At 40.4% G+C, this 22,483-nt stretch overlaps 1 protein-coding gene across 2 annotated transcripts in view; it reads right to left on the minus strand.

Moving 5' to 3' along the window:
* The window catches only part of SH3D19 (SH3 domain containing 19), an 84,100-nt gene that overhangs the window by 40,053 nt on the left and 21,564 nt on the right, over positions 1–22,483 (minus strand). For both annotated transcript variants that reach the window (XM_065692658.1, XM_065692665.1), the window contains one exon: positions 5,163–5,203. In XM_065692658.1, coding sequence (XP_065548730.1) covers positions 5,163–5,203 — 41 coding nt within the window. The remainder of the gene's footprint in view (positions 1–5,162; positions 5,204–22,483) is intronic.

A 22,483-nucleotide genomic window follows, 5' to 3' on the forward strand; every position in this document is an offset into this window, starting at 1 on the left:
CTTATCATAGGCAGAAAAACTCCAGTGAGGCATCTATATAATACATCAAACGCCAGATTTCAAATAACAATTAAACACACTTGAAAACAACTAATTTAAAATACTTTCATATAAATAACTTTACTAGGAGATATAAATACATCTCTTCAAAAGGGCTGCCATCCAAGCCATCATAAATGTTTTCAGAATGTGTTCATTCTGTTATAAAAAACCCTCAACAAAACAGACAACTAATCTCCCAGGCATTTATGGAATAAAGCTACTTCCATGTACATAAATATTTAATATAAACATTTATTTTTTTAAGGACCTTGACAAAGTGTTTTCCTCCTTCCATCAACTGCTCCCCTCTTTTGCTGTCACACATTTGCTACAACCACATTTTTAGAACATTTTGTTTTGGAAGCTCTTAAATCCACAGTAGGAGCAGAGGTGAAAGCTACTTCATCTTCTGCTCTCATGCATTCATGTGGAGTTCCAACAAATGCTAGGGAAAAGAAAATACAAACTTTTTAAATAACGCTTGCCCCAAGACTTGCACAGCTTTTATTCCTTTACCATTTCAAAGAAATGAATTTAAATTGAAAAGTGTATGAGAGAAGACATGAATTTTAAAATATAACACACCTGATTTAAAAACAAAAGAAAAAACCTGCAGCCATTTTTCTGGCCCTGTGGTCTTTTGATCCTGTAAGTCTGTTCTGCCTTCCCTTTGTGGATTGCCTTGAAAAAGTTTGCTATTAATATTCTCCCCAGAATTCAAATTATGCCAACTTTAAGATTTCTAAAACCTCTCTTCCACCAGGGGAGTCAATGGAAATGTATTTCAGTGCTGGTTTACATACTGACAACTGTTGTTACCTCCTCAACTTTCACACTAAGAAGTGCTCAGGGTGAGAACAGCTGACATTTGCAGAAGCATATGCTTAGTGGTATTTAAGTAAAAGGTAAGCAAAACAGTTAAAGAAGGGGTGGGAGAGGAAAAATGCAGTGCATAAAATCAACACTTTTTCATCTTAAAACTGTATCTCAGGGGAAAGGAAAAAATGTCAGATCAACTCGTAACACTATCACTTTATTTCCATTAGCATAAATAAGGCATCTAAATGTATTTAACCTAGTATAGTGGAATCTAAGCAAGTAAAGGACTAACGGTATTACTGCATATAGAGAACAAATTAGTGACTTATAGATAAATTTTTTTCACATATTTCTTACACGCCCTATTTAATGGGCTTTATCCAATTATTTTTGAATGTGCAGTGGTAAAGGGTACTCAGTTTGTGCTGTATACTTACGCTTCAAATGTTTTTCTTCCACTGCTTCTTCTATGGATCCTACTTTTCAAGTGCACTTAATATGTCATTTGTATTTGAAACACATACAGATTATGGTGCAGGGGGCATTTTAAGCTATGAGATCAAGATGCCTATATAAGTACAACCACCATTATGCCACAAACCCATGAATTATGACGCTACAGACAAGCAGGTGGCAACAGAAGTCTGACATGCACTTCTGAATCGTTGGAAGAGAGCAGGCCAAGAATTTACACTCATTCAGGTAGGCTTTTAAGGCAATATAGAAGCAACTATAAAGTTCATTCAGGGATCTGTTCAGAGATACCACCCTGCTGTTAGCACTGAGTGCTTCTACAGTACAGACACTGCATAACAGTATTCATATGTTTCCATTAGGAAATCTGTATGAAATACTGAACAGTTTTGTCATTGCAAAGTGTTTTAAAAGCAAGTTTCATTTTGTATTCAAGATTGGAACCACAGCCTCGAATAGATCAAGCCTTGTGGGAAATCAAGCTCCACATTTTTATGATTATTTTTATCTATTGTTCCTTCCCGCAGCTGTGAATAAACACAATCCTGCCAATTAACTATTTCACTTAATTCATATTAACTATTATTAATAGTTGTAAAAGTAATTATATTATTTTCAGCAACAAGAATGTGTGCTAATATTTAAAACCACAGCTTCTTTCAATGCTTTTCTAACATGGGGCTAGACATTTCAACCATCAATTCTATTAAATATATAGACTATTAGACTGAGAAGTTATTCTTCTCACCATACAGCAGCCAATGAATAAAGATTATTCATTATACTGCCTCAAGGAGAGCCTCAAAAGTGAGCAAATGCTCCCTCCCTTACCTACAAGGTAATACAGCAGAAGAGCTGACAGAATGGTTGCTTTCAAGAGGCTTGCGGTCTTTGCAATACGAAAGATGTTACATGGCTGTGGAGGCCCTTCTTCAGGGAACACTAAATGGATCAGATAATCCTCAAGCCAAAACCAGAAAAAAAAAGAAGAAAAAGGAAAAGTATGATTTCACCTAAGATCTGATTTGACTATTTCTATAGAAGCAGAGGTTCAAACTCATTGGAAATTTTCTAAAGAGTTGAAGCTTTTCTCCTGAACTACTTCTTGGCACAAGGGGGAGGTCTTGCTCCTTCTGTTTCTGTTTCCAGACACCTCAGGGAAACATTAGGTTGTCTGACATTAGAGCTGGGCTGATTTAATGCTTGAATGTAGCTAAAAGAGATGGTGATGCTCAATTCCCTTTCCAAACATGGACTTTTGTCCCCTCTTGAATGAACAGTAGCACTCCTATGACCCCACTGTAAGTGAGTTCAGAGTGTTAAATAAAAAAAAGCACTTTCTGTGCAGTTTTTGTCCTTTTTATTTCCCTGAACCTGCTCACCTTGGGCTCAAGATCACTAGCAGCACAGTGGAAGGAATGTGACACCCCCAGCAGCAGTCTCTGTTTCCTGCCTCTGTTTCCCACCTCCAGTTCTTCTTTGTGCAACTTCAGTGAGGGAACTGATCAAAAATAACCTGGGGGGGTGAGAGGGATTCTCTTTCCCACCCCTAGTGAGGTCAAATACCCTTTTCATGGCTGACTGAACTGCTGAGCATCACAGAGGCAGGCATTGCCTGTAGTTTCACTCAAATTTGACAATAATGATTTATGAAGGCACTTCACTCCTTCCTACACCTTTCCTTGGGCTGTATGTTCCTGCCTCTGCACCATTCCCAGCATTATGCCAGCACAAATGTTTGTGCAGATGGGGAGCGAATGAGGTCATGGAAATGATCTGGTTGGGAAAAAGTAGGAGCCAAAAGAACCTAGGAAGCCCCCAAGCAAAACAGAACAAAAATTAAAAACAAACAAAACCCACAGCCAAAAATGGCTGCAAACCTGCCAAATGGGAAGCCACAATTTCAGAGTGCATACAAGCTGTTACACATCCTTCATTCAGCCACATATTTGCTTAGGACAGAATGAGAATGGAACAAGCTTGCAGGTTCCTTCCGCATTTTAGGGCTGCAGACTTGCATCTGTGGTCCTGCTCCTTAACACCATCATATTCTGGAAGAGTAGAGAAGTGAGCGAAAACATTGTTCCCCTTTGACTCACTATTGCAGCTCTTGGCTTGCCTCTATTTACTTTCCTTGGCACTCCTGTGCATGTTGCTACACTGGCGTCAATGGAAATAGTTTCACAGATTTCAGTGGGAGCTGGATTTAGTGGTGTGTCCTGGCCTAAAACCATCATAAAAAATCCAGAGGTAACTTATGAAAAGTTGAGCAACTGGGCTCACTTTTCTGAATTCTGAGCTATCAAACAACTGAAACAAAATGGTATTGCCTTCCTATCCAGAACTGTACTCAGAGACTAGACATTCTTCCTTTTTGGCCGCAAGACAGGGAGAGACTTACCGATACAAAGCCATCTAAAGTCATCAACTGGTTGGAAAGCTGAAACCCTGCACATGCCTATCATGTTTATTGAAAATCAGAGATAAACAGACCACGTAAACTGCGAGTAAGAAATTAAAATAGATTTGTAACTCTGTTAGGGGAAATACACTTTTTCCAGAGAATACCATACTTTTTCCAGATTTATGACAAGGGGAGTCAGCTATTATTCAGGGTCCATTTTTAATTTAGGTCCATCCACGGGTATGGTTACTGGGTTACAAAGAACTGTGATTTCACATGCAATGCACTGGTATGTGCATGGGGATTTTTTTCCTATCTTGTAAGTACCATGTGAATTATTCAGATTATATTTCATCATAGCTGCTTACATATTAGTATTATTAAGTAGAATGTTATAGGAGCCAGGGCTTCTTGACAAGATTTTTTTTTTTTACTTGATTGTGCCTTAAAACGAAGTATCACTTGCAACTATGTTTTCAAAACAGAGATATCAATTTCATAATGATCTTTCAGAAGGTTTCCCAGTTAGATGAGGTACTGGCGCTTAGGTACTCTTAATCAATTTCTCACTCCACCACAAAAGGCCCTCTGCGGTCTGGTGCTCACTGTTTTCCAGTTTCCTATCTATGGCAGCAACAGTAAAGATAAAATGCTGCATTTTAACTACAGCATCATGTAGACTTGCTTTGAATAAAGCTTTCATGATCCCCTTTGACTACCTCCAACCTAATCCATACTAATGATCCCTTGACTAATAGGTCCAGGAGAAACAAGTCAATAGTACATCCACTTATTTGCTTTTCCCTATAGCAGAATCCTGAGGGTTGTTCCATTAATAAGAAATTGAAATCATTTATAGAAAGGAAATAAAAATGAAAAGAAGAAGAGAGAAATAGCATAAAAGACTTCAGAAGATTAAGCTAATGAATCGTCTGCCTAGAAATATCATGAGCAGGGAAAGGGAAAGAGGAGTTAAATGATGAAGTCAGGAAAGAATAGTTTGGACTTTCATTCAGGAATTATAAACAATTTTTTATTTTCCAACAAGAGCACAATGCATGAATCTAATCCTGTCCCCAGTTGCTGTGGATTTCTGCTAAAATAGAACGATCTTCTGTTTTGTAGAGTAAACTAAAAATTGGGCATGTGTAATCCGAGTTCTTCAGAGATGGATCACATCTGCGCACAAATACACTAGTGATAAATAAGAACATAGTAGTAACTGGCAAGAAGGAACAGCTCGTCAGCAAAACAGAAAGATGGTCTAATGTGAAGCAAAGGAGCAAGGAAGAAATTATAACCCCCAAAAGCCTGCTAGCTACTTTGTTTTCACATATGAAGTTAACCAGTTACGAAAAACAAAGATGTAGGAATCTCACAATACTACAGTTCTAAAAAAAATAAATAGGAAAAGTAGACTTACATCTCTTGATTGCTGCTCTTATGGATGACAAGGGTCCTTGGCTTAATGAACAACAACAAAAAAAAATACAACATGGTTAATATCGCAAAGAGAAAACAAGAAAGCAACAAGCAGAAATTCCCCATCTATTGTAAAGAGTTTGCCAAGTGCATTTTCCCCTGGGTTGTTATCTAACAGAAACTTGCCCAAAACTCCTACAGAATACAACCATACCCAACCTCTTCTAATGAAAAGCAGGTTACAGCTTAGCTGCAAGACTCTGCAAAGATTGAAAGCCAATTATTAAACCCATATTTAAATTTCAATTCTGTGCTGAAGTTCACATTCTATCTCGTCAGAAAAGCCTGGAGAAGAGCCCATAAGGCTGTGCATACTCTCAGATTATAAGCATTTAAGGACTTAACATTCTTGTAAATAAATAAACCTTACACAGATGAGTAAACGCCTACAACTCCTTTGCTAAGTATTTCTAACAATTACTTAACAACTTAGCTCCCCTTTCAGTTGAGATTGCATTTTTTAGGAATAAGTTGGTGGGTGGGGTTAGACAGGAGGACAACATGACCAAAAGCTGTTGATACACAAGAGCTGAAAAATGTTTCCTTCTGCCAACTCATCTGTTTTGTTGGTAAGACTAAGGTTTCCAGTGCCTCCCCTCTGAATGTCTTCTTTAACAGATACAGTGGTCCTTACTATCTTTATAAAGTAAAAATCAAAACTAACTTGGAGTTACCATTTTCAGGAACTGTTGCTAGCTTGAAGAACATGGAATTAATAACCTGCCTCCTACAGAGGAGATTAAAAAGAAGCCAACACACAAGTACTTCAGAAAAGGACTTTTTTGCTGTTTTTTCTTTAAAACACAATGTGTAAAGAACACTTGTGGATGAGAAGCCTCTGAAAGTGCTGAATAATCTTTAAAAGCTGAAAATAAATAGACTATATCTGGTTCAAATTAATATATTCTCTTAATTACAACAGAAAGGTAATCATATCTTTTCTGGAAACCTTCAGCCGCGGTGTAACAGCAGGAATGTTAGTACAGGGAGGGCATTAGCATTTTAACACTGCTTTCACTCTGCCTACAGCAGGCATGCTGTACACCAATTCTGTCAGGGCTCAGTTCAGCTCCACATGCACTTCCCACTGCAACTGCTGATGGCTGCAATTACCCCAGTGGGAGGAAGAATAGAGGTATTTGAGGAGAGAAGAAAGAGACTATCAAAAAGGACATGGATGAAAAATATCCTCCCTCTACAATCATTCTGAAAGCTAATTAAGACTAGAAACAAATGTTGCTCTGACTGAACTGTTTCATGAAATAGTTTGGCTAGTCTAGGATAAACAATGCCTATTTGTCTGGTTTCAGAAAGAGTTCAAATGTGGCTTGGCCCCTATCCACACAGCTAGCAAAGCTGCACTAGATAACATTTCTATCAGTCATATTTCACTGTGCATTCTCAGCAGAAAAGGATTCTAATTTTCCCTCGAAGTGTCCCATCATACTACAGCCCTATCTTTAAGAAACACTTTTAGTTTTAAGTTCCTCTCAGATGTTCCCCAGGCTCCTTTTGTAATTCTTTGCAACTCAAGTCTCTTTCTTCTGTATGTTCATTTTTGAAGCTTTATTCTCCTGCTTTTATTGCCATAAATCACTATGATCTTTAGGGTTTTATTTTAATCATATTTAGTATTAGACAGGAAGGAGACTGAAGTCTGTTAATGTGGATCTGAAATCTTCTGGAGTGGCAAAAAACTTTCTGTACTCAGAATTAAAGATTTACTGAAGTTTTATAGCAGGAAATTAGGAAATCCATAAAGAATGCATGTTCAAGTATTAGTAAGAACCAAAGGGAATAAGTTATTTCTTCTGCTTGCAAGAGTGCTTTGACCCATTGCAATCTGCCTTAGAATCTCATGAGCACCTTCAGATATGAGCCGGTATTTTTTGCTAGAAACCATAGGTGTCATCACACAGGCAAAAGTTCAAGTTGTCCACACAACGTGAGGACCAAAAGGGTATAGAAAACTACTTTAAAACCAAAAATGCAAGGAAGCAGCAAAATCTTTTACAAAACCATCCTAGAGAAATTGTAGTATGGATATATCAAGAGCAAGGCAGTTCAAGTATGCAACTATCCGTGTAATCTAGAACCCAGGATAACATGGTTCCATTAGAAAATTCATGAGCGCACAGGCAAAACAAGCTACTAGGAGATAAGTTTTCTTGGTTCACATTTAGCTTACACTTATTTAAGTCCTTTAAAAACACGAAAATGGGAACGGATCCCCCCCCCCAAAAAAAAAAAAAAAGTCATAAAAAAAGTCCTGTAAAGGAGCTGCAAATTCCATACACTAAACCCCACTAATTTAGTAAGATGCTGGTTTGGGGCCACATGGTTATTTTGCCCATACCTTATGCTGAGCTAACCCCTCCCTGTTCCACAGGCAACAATTTCTTGCCTCTTGTTCTGTCTTGCAAAGAGAGAAATTAGGTGGTTAGCAGTATCCTCCTCTGTTCCACAGTTAATGACACATTTTTTCTCAAGCCATCCAAATAATTAACCAAATCAAATTTAATTCCCTGTTTGATGAGGTAGGAGCTGCAACAATTAGTTTGCTGTATGGAGTCCCTGCCTCTTTCCCACCTCCTCCTCCTGTCCGTAAGGCACAGCAATGAACCAGAGCACACACAAAATCCCTACAAACACACATGTTAAGGAAGAACAAAGAGGAAAGAAGTTTAATTCATGTGAGACCTCTGATCCTGGTCCCAGTGCAAGTCCCAGACAGTTATATCAGAACACCTGAGGTGACAGTGTGACAATAGTCCCTGTGGGATGGGGGGACGACACCACAGCTCCTGTGCCTCCCTGCAATATACATAAGCGAAGTCCAAACTCATACTGCTGGAAGAAAACAGTACAGAGAGCAGGAAGTTTCAGAGCTTTAAAGGCTCTGATAAAAATTAGCTCCAACACCACCTCAGCCATATCAAATATGGAGTAAGTAAAGATGCAAACTACTCATCCATCCCCAGAAAGGATTTAGCATGCAGGAGTGGACAACCAGAGCAATTCCTCAGACATCTGCACATTTATCCTAGACCTCGCGCACTTTTAATTTAAAGCACAAACTTCATTTCATTTCCCACTAAGGCAGCAGCTTTGTTGAGCTTCACTTGCCAGCCCCTCAAAACAGGGGAACTAACCCACCCCAGTTGTGCCCTCTGTGCACCCAAGCAAGCCCACTCAACAGGTTCAGAGGAGATCTGTAAGCTGCTGTACCTATTAAGCTGAAAGCAGCTGGGTACTTTGAGTCTGCAGTAATACGAAAAAGGTCCCGTGGGTCACCATTTCTGAAAGATAAAGAACCTGGAGTGGTTTGTTTGAAGTTGTTAGACACCTGCTCACTCTTCCTGGCAGGCTGTACTCTGGGTTTCAAGGACAGATTTTCTAAATATAAACACTTGAAGAGAACACTTCAAAAACATCTTTCAGGTCTGTATACTGGGGAAATAAATTTGCCACCAACTAGATTGGGTAAAGAGCTGTAAACTGTTTAGTGGAGTAAGTGCACTTAATTGTGTATAAACCATGGTCTCTTCCTCATTAGGGGCTCTGCTCTGACACTTTACTTGCACTGAGCAGTGTCACTCATCAAACACAACTCCAGTGTAGCTACAGTATTTCTCAAAGGCCTGTGCCTGCAAGGTGACTCCTGACCTAACACAGCAGTGTGTGAGTATCACTCTCCTGCACAGTCCCTACACAGCAGAGGAAGGGAGGCGCTGTTTGGGTGGAATAAAGCTCAAATCACAGAGGCATCTCCCTGTGAGCAGGCAGGGATTTATGTGTGCCTGGAGCAAGGCAGTGTTCAAATCACACACTACCCAAGGAAAGAGGTCAGGAAATTCTGGGTTACCTTTTCACCCACACATCTTTTAGCTGTTTCGGGAGCAGCAGTGGCTCCAGCCCAGCCGAGGGCATCTCATGGACCAGCCAGCTCTGCTGCTGAGTGCAAACAGGCAGAGGAGGCCTGGACTTTACCTGCCTTCAGAGAGCGTAGGCAGCACTGCCTTGTGATTGCTCCCTCCAGCCCCTGAGCACAGCCATTTAAAGAGTGCAGTGTCTCCCTAGATTATCTACAGCCTTCCACCCTCTAAGTTGTGGTACTGCTTGGGATACAAAAGACACCCCAAGCTACAATCCTGCCTCAGCATCTCTCTTTCATCCGCTTTCACTAGTCTCCTACTGGCTTGAATGTGATTCTCAGCAGGAATTGAGCAATCCTCCAGAATGCCTGCTCCCTTTATCAGAACCAGGACCTTTGGTTTCTTTATCATTGACATAACAATGACTATTCTACAGGAAAACTGATTTTATATATCACTCTAGTCATACACAAAAGCCTAGTGGGGAAAAAAGTGAAAAATAATGAATAGTTGTTCCTAAAAATGAACATACTGAACTACCTGCTGCCAAATCTCAAAATTTATCTTTCATGTCATGTTATACAAAGCTTTTTCTAAAGTACTGTTCCTTAAGTTCACATACCTGTGTAAAAGCTTTTAAACATAATTTTAATTGTCATGGATATAGACCTTGTCTTATACACAGCACACTAAGAAAGTTAAAATGTTGCTATTTTTAATGTCTTGTGACTTCTTGGAAGGCGAGCCAAGAATTTTTAAATTGCTGATGTTGAAATGACTGTGAGGCAAAACACTAGTTTAAGAAAAGGCATCAAATACTCCCCTCAGTTGCTTTAGAAATCATTCCATCTTTATAACAGCCAGTGTACTACAGTGTAACATTTAAAAACCTTCTTAGAAGACATTATTCCAAACACAAAATGTTTAAAATGTCACCTAAATGATTTCACTGCAGGCTGAGTCACAGAAAAATATTAGTAACCTTATAGTTACATTAAGGGTGGTGCAAAAGATCGGATTTACCACTGCCCTGATACTGGGCCGAAAACAGACGTGTTAGTTCAACTGAAAAGCTCACAAAGTTAGGAAAGAAGAGTCACAGCTATCTCATGTTCATGATGTGGATACAGTAGACAGAACTGTAGTAATCCTATGGATTAAGTGAATGTGCACTGAAAACGTATTCACAGTGAGCAAACTCTTCAATGCTTCTACTGCAGAGGACTCCCAGTCCTTCAGCTGATACACGTAAATTAGGTGACACGACACACAGACTCTAGGTGCAGTTTGCCCATTACTGTAAGAGAAGCAGAGACTGCGCAGCTGTCCCCACACTCACCACTTCCACCAGCTCTCTCGTGTTAGTGCTGACATGGTCACAAGCCTGCTGTATCAGCCATGTGATTTTGCTAACAACAATCCATCCCATCCCAAGCATTGCAATTAGTTTTCAGCCAGAGGCTGACTACTCCAGCTGGCTGCAGGGCCACACGAGCACCAGGGTTAAACTGGAGAAGTGGTGGGAGCAAACAGGGAGGCTGGGCAATCCTTGGGGTAAGCAGCTCAGCCTCTACTCACAAAAACAAACCTCAAGCCCATGACTCAGCAGCTAACCTGACAGCAAATTACCAAGTACTGACTATGCCTCTGGTCAGCTGTTCTTCTCACTTTTTACTATCAGCTAATCCACTCTTTTTTCTTCCCCTGTTCGCCACGGTCATCCAGATTGGCTCTCTGGGAGATCAGACAAGCACCAGAAAAAAGCAGCTGGCAGCAGCCTGGCACCACAGTGGCCTCTCTGTAAAATGAAGACATACTCTCACATTCTCTACTAAAGCATGGGTATTGTCATGGCTCTGCATGTACAGGAGGCTAGCAGAGATACAGTCAGGTAAGAAATCTCATGCTCAGTACTGCAGATCTGGTCCACCAGGAAACCAGACTCAGCCTGGTACAACTTTACTTCTTGCATCTAGCCCCAAAAGCAAGTAATCCTGAACTAGTAATTAAGTCCAGTGACAATTCAATCCTCATCACTATGCTGAGGATGTCTGCTTCTGCATCACATAATGAATGCTGCAACTGCGACTTCCCGCTGTCTGGACAAGAGAGGATGTAGTTAAGAAGCAGCAAAAATCCAGCTGCTCAGCTAATTAAAACAGCTCACGTTAACCAGCAAAGGGAAATCCTTTCAGGAATTGCTCTCTAGCTGTTTCTTCAACCACTTATTACATATTCATGTGCTTGTCACTGTCATACTTGGAAATCATATTTTAGCAACTGAACCTTCAATTTCAAGGCAGAACACAGGCAGGAAGTCAAAGCAGATCATTGCAGCAGATGGTAACATTTCACACTCCGATTCTCACAGCAAACTAGAAGTCATGAGGCTGCAACAGCTCCCACACTTAATAATGTCCAGCTTAGACATTAAAGCTGGAACACATCTCAAGTTTTTTGTGAATCTGAGTCACCCTGAATTACCTTCTTCCTGATCCAGGGGTACAGGCATGCCAGCTAGACTTCCCCTAGTATTTTCTTACAGACAACAACCTGAGCAGAACTGCCCCTTGCCCCTGAAGATGACTGTACGCACACGCCCATTCCAGAAAGGCAAATCCTTAGAGCATGATTCAAGGTATTCTCAGTCTTCATTGTATATTGACTGATTTGAGCCCCCAATAAGGGCTCTGCTTATTGAAGACTCTGGCATTTCTGTAACAGCTAAGAAGGTTCATCTGTTGTGATAACCCTGCTAGCATGTTTTGATTAAAATTAGTAACTAGTATTTATGCTTTAATGACAATTTAACCTTGGTAGTAAATATTTCTAGCAGTAGAAAGCATCTATAATTTTAATAGCAACGTAATAGCAATGCAGTACTGTAAATGTAAATGCAAGTATAACTAAATTGTCATAGTGATAGTGACAGGATATTTGGCCCCAGCCAGCAACATACTCAGGCACAAAAGTGTGTGTTAAAAAAATGAAGGGAAGAAACAGCTCTTTCAGATAAAACAGAGGTAAACTGCAGATTCTTCTGATAGAAATTCATTACCATTAAAGTCTATGTAGTTTCTTTCATTTGCAAATGGGGAAAGATGACAGTGTCCTACAGTTAAAGAATGGTTCTTTGGATCAAATATTTGCAGTAGCATTTCAGCCAGTAAATCAAAGCCCTCTCTAGCCACTGACAGGACATTCTGCTTGCTTCATACATCCCTGTACATCAAATACAATCTGGTGGCTGAATGAGCTCCTGCACCTTTGTAACTGACACAACAGATGAATAAAACCTGGTTTAATCACGAAGGATGAACAAGCCAAAGCCATAAAGAAAATCTGTAGATCTGGATACACAGGATTCAAAATACTTTTACAAGGCTTTAACTATTATTAAGTATGGATATTAGATTTTCTCCAAATCGTTTATGTACTTCACAGAACAGACAGGTATAGTGTTGAGGTTTTGTAAAGGGGGAAAGTGGCATATGCATGTACTCATATGAATAAAAGCATTAATATTGATTACTAACAAAACAGGTAACACTCACTTCACAACAGTGAGTATTTAAAAGCCCTACTAAATCTGTTACCTACAGGTCAGCAGAGAAAAGAATAGGGAAGGGACAGGGGTGTTAAATCACCCAAAATAATGAAAAGATTGGTGTATTTTGCCTGGCTTTTTGAAAAGAGGCTGAGAAGCTTAGGTATAGAAACACAACAGAGTGTGGCTCCAGAGAGGAACAAATGAATTGAAGGGCACTGACTGCAAGGGTGAGAACTCAGCACAACCCACAGGATGCATGAGCTGGAGGTGAGGAATCCAGAGGAGAAGGCTCAAGTGCTTGTAAGCATAGAGACTTCAAAGACTTCAGAAACTAGTGTATAAGAAAGGAGTTCCTGGGGAATCTTGAGGCATATTAAGACGTCTGGCAGATGGATAACTGAGTGTCACTTCCAAAGGACAGTACCTAATAGCTTCTCCACTCAGCAGTTAAGATAGTGTCTGGATCCTGCCTAGTCAGCTCTGAAATACAAAAGAGAGTCATTTGAGAAGCATCCAAAATGTAAAGTTCAACCGAAGCCACAGAATGGGATTACGAGAAGTGTTAGATACTAGTGTGACCTCAGCGTCAAAAAAAATCAGCTGAGCACCTTCGAGAATTTCAAAGTATAACAATGGACAATGCTGAACTATTTGACAAGTCCCACCCCGTATGATTTCCATGCTCCTTTAGCCTAATTCAACTTCTTCATAGGCCATCAGAGTGTGAAATGTGCTGGAGTTCAAGCTTTATCCGAGTGAGAAAACAAAAGGAATTTCCTCATTGTTTTAATTGTAGATTAAAACAATATAGATTGAGAGCAAAGACATCTGTTGTGAAGATACAGTTTATAAGACAGACGTATTGATACATATGCATAAAGTACAGTGAAGTCTTAGCACTTAAAAACAAGAAACAGGAAACAAAAACCTACACTGTAAACGCGATCCAACAGTCAAAAAATTGAGTGCAAGAATATTACAAGGTCATCGTAAAAAGGCTTACTGGCTTCAAACTAGCCATTTATATTAATAAATAAAACAATTAATTAAAGAAGAGCAGAAACACTCATTTTCAACCCTCATATATTAAAGCTTCACAAAAGTAAAACTATCTTCATGTGTGATCGCATCTTGTTCCAATGGACTGCTGACTCACCCAGTTACACCCTCCAGTACATGAGGTCCATGAACTTGTAAGAGCAGCCCTTACAGAATGCACAGTGCACAGACATTGTAAAATAAAAGCTTATAACCACACCCTTCACCAGACTTGTCTTTCCAGCAAGTGCCCTGCATGCAGATCAGTCAGAGAAATGGCATGTTTGCCTTACACACTATTCCCTTGCCATTTCTCCAAAAACACTGAAATGCTTCCTTTTCTTCTATACCACAGATCCTGATGAGCTTTTGGTTACAAAATACAGAAAACGATTTGCCAGAAACTGTCACTAAGTAACAACAAACAATATATCTATTGGTCTATAGTGTTTAAATATGACCTTACACTGCACTCCTTTTTTATTCATTCACAAAGATCCAGCAACTCTGAGATTAAGGTCAACCAAAGATAGGTATCAAAGTTTACTTTTCAAGTCTTGTAATCCTGACTCTACAAGGATGTAGGTAAGGTACAGTGTATAGAGGTAAAGGTAATATCTTTGTTAGCCCAAGGTGGGCAAAACCAGCCAAGTTTTTACATACTCAAACCTTTTCCAAGTGTGAAACAGAAGCACCAACCATCAGAGTGAAACAGATATTTAAACCTATACCTACAAAGCCCACACCTATTTCAAACACACTGCAAAACCCTGATAGGCGGGCACAGCACTGAATTTGCCATAAAAGCATTCAAAATATCTACCTTAATAACTGAGAGAAGGCCTTTAACTTCTGGGGACATTTTTCCAATGAAACAGATCTCATCTTTGAGTAAGTCACTACTCAAACATACTACAAGACAAGGGAAACTTCCTCCACCCTCATTCATACACCTTAGCTGCCTTACAACGTCATGGACCACAAATTATATAGCAAATCAATAAATACGGCAGCCTCTAATGGATGGTTATAGCTCGGAAGAAATAATCATTATCATCACCTTCACCACTCAACTAAATTCAGCTTCAGAAACAAACAACTCATAGAACAGATTGAACCAGACCCTGACGGAGCAACAGTCATGAAAGATAACTTGCCAAAATATTTCATAGCCACGAAAATTAGTGCCCCTCCCTAGCCTGTAAGAATCCCCCAGACACACAGCTCTTTCATATACTCCTCCATGCACTTCGGTCAGTGCACCTATGCTATCAGATAAATTAGAGGAAATTAAAGAGACACTAAGTATCAGGTTCAGCTTACTCATGTGACCGAAAGAACAGAAAAAACAGGGACCAGTGTGGCTACCTTTCTCTCATAAAAACCACTTATCTCTGACCTCTGACATTTGATCTCAAATCTTTACAGGCTTAGAAAATGACTTTTTTTTTTTTTTAATCTCCAGTACAGCTTAAAGGCTCTGGATTCAGATAACACAACAGGTAATTTCTGTAACCTCCACTCTCACTGATGCTCTTAACTCCAAAGGCAATGAATTCTTCCTGTCCTTTTTCTCATATGAGCCAATAACCTTATCTCCCTTTTCCCTTGCTAGCATGCCTCTGGGCCTCCAAAAGTAATAATGACCTTTTCTTTAAGACTGCCTAATTGATTAACACGATCCATTTAAACCCAGAACAACGGCATTTTGCGTTTCACAAGAAGTAGCAAAGCTATAGGAAATGGCAGCTCAGACTCTTACACTACAGGATGCAGAAAGCATTATATAAAACTAGCAGATACCAAGTTTGAAGGAGTCAAAAGAGCCTTCAAAACATGAAACATGAGGTTAAGCTGTGGCAGTGCTTGCCACAAAATTTTATGGGTACTAAAATTGTATATGAATAAAAAAAACATAAATACAGAAACCCCATTGAGTGCTATTAAATAGCAAGCATCCCCTCTCAGAGGCTCTGAGCCATACAAATCTGGATGCTGACAAAATGCATGGATACTTTCCAATGCACAATTGCTTTTCTTTTTCCTTATCTTCTTCCTTAGGCTTCTGTTTCACAAATAAGCAAAGACAGAATAAGAATACTGGAATAGGTATGCTCCATAAAGACCACCTTTACACCTGTACTTGTCTTTTAGGATGAAAGGTCACCAGTCTGAAGGCTTTGCCATTTTAACCAGATACTTCAGTTCTAATAGGATCAGTGGCCAAGATGAGTGGCTCTGGTGCTGGCATGATTGGCAACGGAGCACTCTAGCATAATGCAAAGAGGGGTTCCCAAATTCAGGAACCTTAGGGGAGCGAAGAGCCACCAGGAACCCACAGTTTGCACCACAGTAGCAGACGGGACCTAGGCTGGACCAGAAGCAACAGCCAAGCCACTCACACATACGAAAAAGAAAGCCTTATGGAGCTCTAGTGAGCAGAGCATGGCCCATCAGCTGGTTTGTGCAGCAGTTCACACAGAAGGGTTCTGATGGCCTGCCAGCTCCCCCAGGAAGGAATGGTACCCACCCAGCAGAAAGCCATGGCCTCCCTGAGCTCCGCACCCACCACGACTGATGTGGCTACTCAGCCAGAGCTCTGGTGGGAGCACATTGTCGCACCAGTGCCAGGCAGTGGGTGTGCCCTGCTCTTGTGCCAGTATCGGACAGCAGCAGTGAGCATGCCTGCGGAAGGTGTGCCCATGTGGAAGAATTCCTCTGCTTAGTGATAAGAGCTCTGGGAGGAGGGTGGGGAGTATGAGGGAGTGCAAGGGAGGCACAGACTATTTGACCTGCACCCCACCTTCCCTGAGACAGGCCCAACAGGCAGACAGAATGATCTTCATTAGGGACCGTAGTGATAGGACAAGGGGTAACAGGTTAAAACTCAAACAGGGGAAGTTTAGATTGGATATAAGGAGGAAGTTCTTTACTGTGAGGGTGGTGAGACACTGGAATGGGTTGCCCAAGGAAGTTGCGAATGCTCCATCCCTGGCGGTGTTCAAGGCCAGGCTGGACAGAACTTTGGGTGACATGGTTTAGTGTGAGGTGTCCCTGCCCATGGCAAGGGGGTTGGAACTTGATGATCCTTTAGGGTTAGCCCTTTCCAGCCCTAACTATTCTATGATTCTATGACAGGGAAGATTCCCTATCTTTTGTCCACCTGGCTGAACACAGTGACTTAAGGGGTAGGGGGCAACGGCAACAAGCTCCTGCCTGAACCAGCCGGCGCATCCCCTCTGTGACTGCCCCATCTGCTCAAGTGCCTTCCACAAAAGCTATGAGGTTCCACAAGTGCAAGGAAATAATGATGAGGACAACAGTTTACCTAGCATAGAAGTGTCACCAAGGTGAAGTCAGCCTGTACCCTGCATCAAAACTGCTTCCATAAAAGAAAAAAAAATGGGTTGCAGTCACACGAGACCCTTTTCTGAAGGAAACAGATGGAATATGCAGACCAGATCCACTTGTTAGGGAAGTCTGGTGCCTCCCAGGAGCCTTGGTTAAATATGAGAAGAGGAAGCTTCCTACCCTGCTATGGCCCTCAGATGATTGTCCATTATTGACTTTTCAGGTAGGCAAGCAATGAAGTTGCAACAAGAAACCCAAGAGCAATTGAGACTTCAGGGCCTTGGGATGACTGGTTAAGGGTTCAGGAGCACAAGCAGTTTTCTATCCTTCCAGTTGTAGGAAATGATGACGGAAGAAACAGAAAAAGCCAGCAGATCAATACGCAGCTAAGAGACTGGTGTCACCGGCACAATTTTGGAGGTTTTGATCATGGGTCAGTTTACATGACACCAGCCTTGCTGGCCACAGATGCAGTACACCTATCTCAAAGCTGGAAAAGGATCTTTGCACAGGAATTAGCAAGGCTTATGGAAAGAGAGCATCCTGGCTTGTAGCAGAAATAGTGTGTCCATCAGGACTAGGGAAGTGGTCATCTCCCTGTAAAAAAAGATGTAGGAAAAATTTCTTCAGTGAAAGGGTTGTCAAGCACTGGAACAGCCTGCCCAGGGAAGTGGATAAGTCACCATCCTTGGAGGTATTTAAAAGATGTGTAGATATGGCACTTGGCGATACGGTTTAGTGGTGGCCTTGGCAGTGTTATGTTAATGGTTGGACCTGATGATCTTAAAGGTCTTTTCCAACCTAAATGATTCTATGATTCTAAGATAAATCTCAACACAAAAAGACAAATTCTGGGTTAATTTTAAAGACATTAGAAAATTCTGAATATTTTTTTTAAACATGAAAATAATCTTGGAAATTTCTGTTTTATGCCCTCCAGGAATGTTAATAATCTTGCTAATAATCTTGTTAATAATCTTAATATCTCCATTCACGTACATCTCTGTTTAGTGCAAAATACCTGTTTAGCGCCTTCAGCAAAGCAGTTACTTCACTAAGAAACACTTTTTGTCAATTCAAATACTAACAGACATAATTAAAAAAAAAAATAATACAAAAGATAGTATAGGAATAATAATTAAAGGAAATACAGAGAACTGTGTTGTCATTTCAGGTCTGTCCTAGGTCAAAAAAAAAATGCTGTTATTAACAAAAAGCACTGGTAGTCTGCCTACACTGTAAAATGTTCATTTAACAGAACATATTTCCTTGTCAACAGCCTCAGAAGGAAGAAGATAGATTTGGCAGTAATGCAAATAATCTTCTGTCCTATACAGCAGTAAGGTGTGGTGAGAAAGCCTTTCCTGCAGCTGTCATGACTATACTTGGACCATGATACTGTCCTCTTTCTTCCTAGCTGTCCAACCTTCACCCGTCAGCACAGACCTAATATTTTAGAAGGGGCAATAGAAACACAATGGTCTTAAAAGCAGGTGCCCAAAAGAAATTGGGTTCTTGGGAGAGGGAAGGAACTTCCTGAATTCATCCAATCATAAAATGATATTAGAATTATATGAACTTACACTATATTAATACCAGATGCTGGTGTGTGAAGGGATGAAGAAGCAGAAGCCCAGATAACATGGATTAGAAGAATTATAATAGTAAACCCAAAGCTATTGCTTTCGACTAAACATTTATTCCAAGAAAAAAAAAATATTGCTTAATATGAGATCACTGATGTACTTCTTTCACTTGAACTTGATATTATGCTGTAGTTCAAATGAGAGATTTAACAAAGTAATAATTGTTTGTGGTTGCAACACTATGATTAGATTTGGATCTTCTCTTTAATTAGAAGTCAACCTTTGCCTCAAGCCTCAGGAGACAGGAATGTCCACTATACCCTGAACAGACAACAAACCTCTCATAACAACACTCCCAAGATTCAGATGTGGCTATGTAGACTTACAAAGACCATACTTACATGAATACTTTCCACATTTAGGGTTGTGTGGTCTAATTTCAGTCATCTGTAGCAAGGGACCTGTTGGTGACCTGCCTTGGTTGTTGCCTCCAAGGGATCAGGCAACATGACTTTTTGTACCACAGATCTCCTTCCTGAAGCTTAAGCAGCTGGAAACAGATGCAAAAGCAGCTCTCCTTGTCTGTGCTGAGGGCTAGTACTAGCTCAGGTGAGGCTATGGTTTCTCATAGATAGTCACAACCAGGTACCTGCAGTGAGCAAAAGCCTGCTTTTGAAAAGAGAAATCCTGTAGCAAAATCAGAAATGCAATGTCTCACAAATGACAGGATCAGAGCCTAAAGTACAGCTGTGCAAACTGCACAGCAAGCATCAGATAGAAATACAGTAGGAAGAAAGCAACTAACAATGTGACAGGCCTCACTAGGAAAATTTTTTCCCCATGATGTAGTGTGGATGCAACTGTAACATGCTTTGAAAGAGTACTTGATCAATCATTTCAATGCTCAAACTGCCAAAAATCAGATGCTACATAAGGTAACCGATTACCTGTACTAGAATGATCTGCAGACACCCAAGAGTAACTTACAATGAAATGACAAAGTAGGTGAGTAGTAAGAAAAAGAGAAGAAAAAAAGAAGCAGTAACAACCTCTTCTCTCTTGTGCACAGCTGAGTAAGAGGCCATGGAAACGAACACAATACAAGGGCAAACTGAGCTCTCCCACTCAAATTCCAAAGGTGAAGGAAAATGTAGATACTGTTGTAAACTAGACAGAAACCTATTTAAATCCTACGGGAAATAAACCACAGCTCAAGTATCAGCTCCACTACTCTTAAAATATCAACATATTTTTTATTTTTTTTTCCCTGAGAGAACCAAACTACTGCTACTTCTGAGCCTGATGTGTACATACAACCTGCTGAGTCTCCTTCCTCAGCCCTGACACCTATCCCAAAGGCTTCCCTCAGCAGCTCCTCCTCCTCCTCTGTTTCCTTTGATCCTATTACAAATACTTTTGGAAAGAATCCTCTTCCAGCACTTTCCCATCCATCAGATTAATTTCATGTGCTGTTTGTCATTGAAATGTCTTTGTGAGAAAAAAAGACTAATCATAAAGAAGCAGAATTATAATCATGACTGATTAATTTGGTCCATCACATGTTACTTATTAACAGAGAATTCCGATTCTTCCCACCTCTTCCATTCACCTCAAAGCTGGGTTAAAAGACAAAGCCATATGTTTTCTTTAGAGAATTATTGCCATTTTATAGGAAAAATTTGAAATCTGGTCAAAATTGCCTTTAAAAGGAAAGCTCCATGATTAAAAAAACCTGTGATGTGTATAATTGTGTGCTTCCTGAAACCACTTTTTCTAGAACTAAAGTCTACCATGGCTTTTTATGTCCTGAACAATTCTAATGCACAAGGAGAGTGGCCTTGTATCTGGATTGTCCTCAGTACTTTCTGAATGGCAACTGGAAAGTGAAACTTGCTCATGTACACAAGATGCCCAAAAAAGCACCGAAATCCTTTGAGTGAAGAAGGAGGGTGAACCTTTTTCTTTTATTCTTTCACCAACCATTTAATTCTCAGCATTATTTTCCATTATGAATTAGCATAAGCACTGGAGGGCAGCCCAGACAATGGAAGGAGTTGTTCAGCACACCAAATCAAACAGTCCTTCAAAATTCCCTTTGCAGAAATGAGGAACAGAATGCTCTTTTATCAAAACCAAGCCCTCTTCTCTCATTAAGAATAAGGAACCTGGAAGGCTGGCTAAGATGCACCGTTCACAGTAATTCTTTACTATCTGCGAGATGAACAGCCCAAAATTCCCAACACAGTCATGATCTGGCAGCATTGGAACAAATACCCACAGGCTCTAGATACCCATACGATCCCCAATTGCCAGCAACTAAGCTGAACCCATCTGCATTTATTCCTCTGCTCTACCTGTGATTTTTTGATTTTTTTTCCCCTCATTTACACATAAGCATAAATTGAGCAGGGAAAATTAACACTGCAATGAATACAGTAAACATAAAGATTTATTGTGGCAAAGGAATACACTGCACAAAACTGCTCCAGCTTATTCTACTCCCAGGAGGAACATCTCTGATGTGCACAGCACGTGCTACTGACCAGAAACACATGATAAATGAAAGACAGACACATAAGCAGATTCCAATCTCAAATTTCACCATTTTAAATCCGTAGTTAACCAGTGGGATTGCACCACGCTCCAAGTGATTGAGTCCAAAATTTAGCTCTCAGAATGAAAAAAATGGAGCCACACGATCCTACTTTTTAGATACCAACAACAAAGTCACGACACTGAGTCCCTGCTGCCAGCTCTGTTATTGATTTATGTGCAACTTGCAAGAAATTACTCTGCCCCCTCTGCTGAACCTGCTTCATCTGTAAGGTGGAGGCACAGCTATTTTTTTTTTCCCATGGAGCCCACCTTCTGATCCAGCTAACCGCAGGAGCACTGCTTACAGCCCAAAGGAGGGAATGAGATCCTTCCTTCTGGAGTGGCACAGGATGAACTCAGCTCAGGGCAATCATGAAACTGCACCCCAAGGGTTTAGGAAGGAGACTCGACACTTTTTATTACATAAACTTCTGACCTATTGGGGGTGTACAAATGCTTACACTAAGAGTAAGCTGCTACTCCCAAGCCTTAAAAAAATCATAAAAGCTGAATATAAAGAATAAGCATGTAATGGTGAAATGAGCATCATTCCCCGACGTTCATTCTTTCTTCTGCACACAGCCCTTCCCTTCCAGATGGGTATCAGCAAGGCTAGAAGTCTGAAACTTCAGATCTGCATTACAGCCTATAACATTGGGTGAATGGGCAAAAGCTTGACATTTGCTTGTGGAACAGCTGCATTGACAAGGTAATACAGAAGTTGCCAGTGGATATCAGACTTTTGAACGACAGCAACAAAAAACTATATTTCACGATGTTTGTGGGAATGAATCTGGTCCTTCTGGGTATTAAGCAGTTCAGTGTTTGAACTGAAGAGTTAGATTTAGACTCATTCTTTTGACACTGTCTCCCACAGCATCATCATTTGGAAATCAAGTTAGGGCAAGACAGACAAGCAGCCTGTAAGTGGGCTGCAAATAAGCGAGCTCAATCTCCCTCTCCTGGGTGGTTTTCAAGACTTGGCTAGAAAAAGACATCCATTGGCCTGATCTTCCCCCTATGAGTAAGATGTTTGACTACATGACCTGAAAAAGTCCTTTACCACCAATGTTTCCACCATCCTGTGATTTCTCAGTGCAGAAGCAGCAGTAGCATCCAAACTCTCTCCACACTGATGATTTGACTAAGGCACAACAGAGAAGTACAGGTCCTCGGTAGGGGTACAAGACCACCTCTCACTTTTTTTATATTCTTAAGATATAATTAGACCATTACTGCAATATCTATTAACTATAACTTCACAAGA

Source organism: Lathamus discolor, chromosome 1 (assembly GCF_037157495.1).
Source record: "Lathamus discolor isolate bLatDis1 chromosome 1, bLatDis1.hap1, whole genome shotgun sequence".
NCBI lineage: Eukaryota > Metazoa > Chordata > Aves > Psittaciformes > Psittacidae > Lathamus > Lathamus discolor.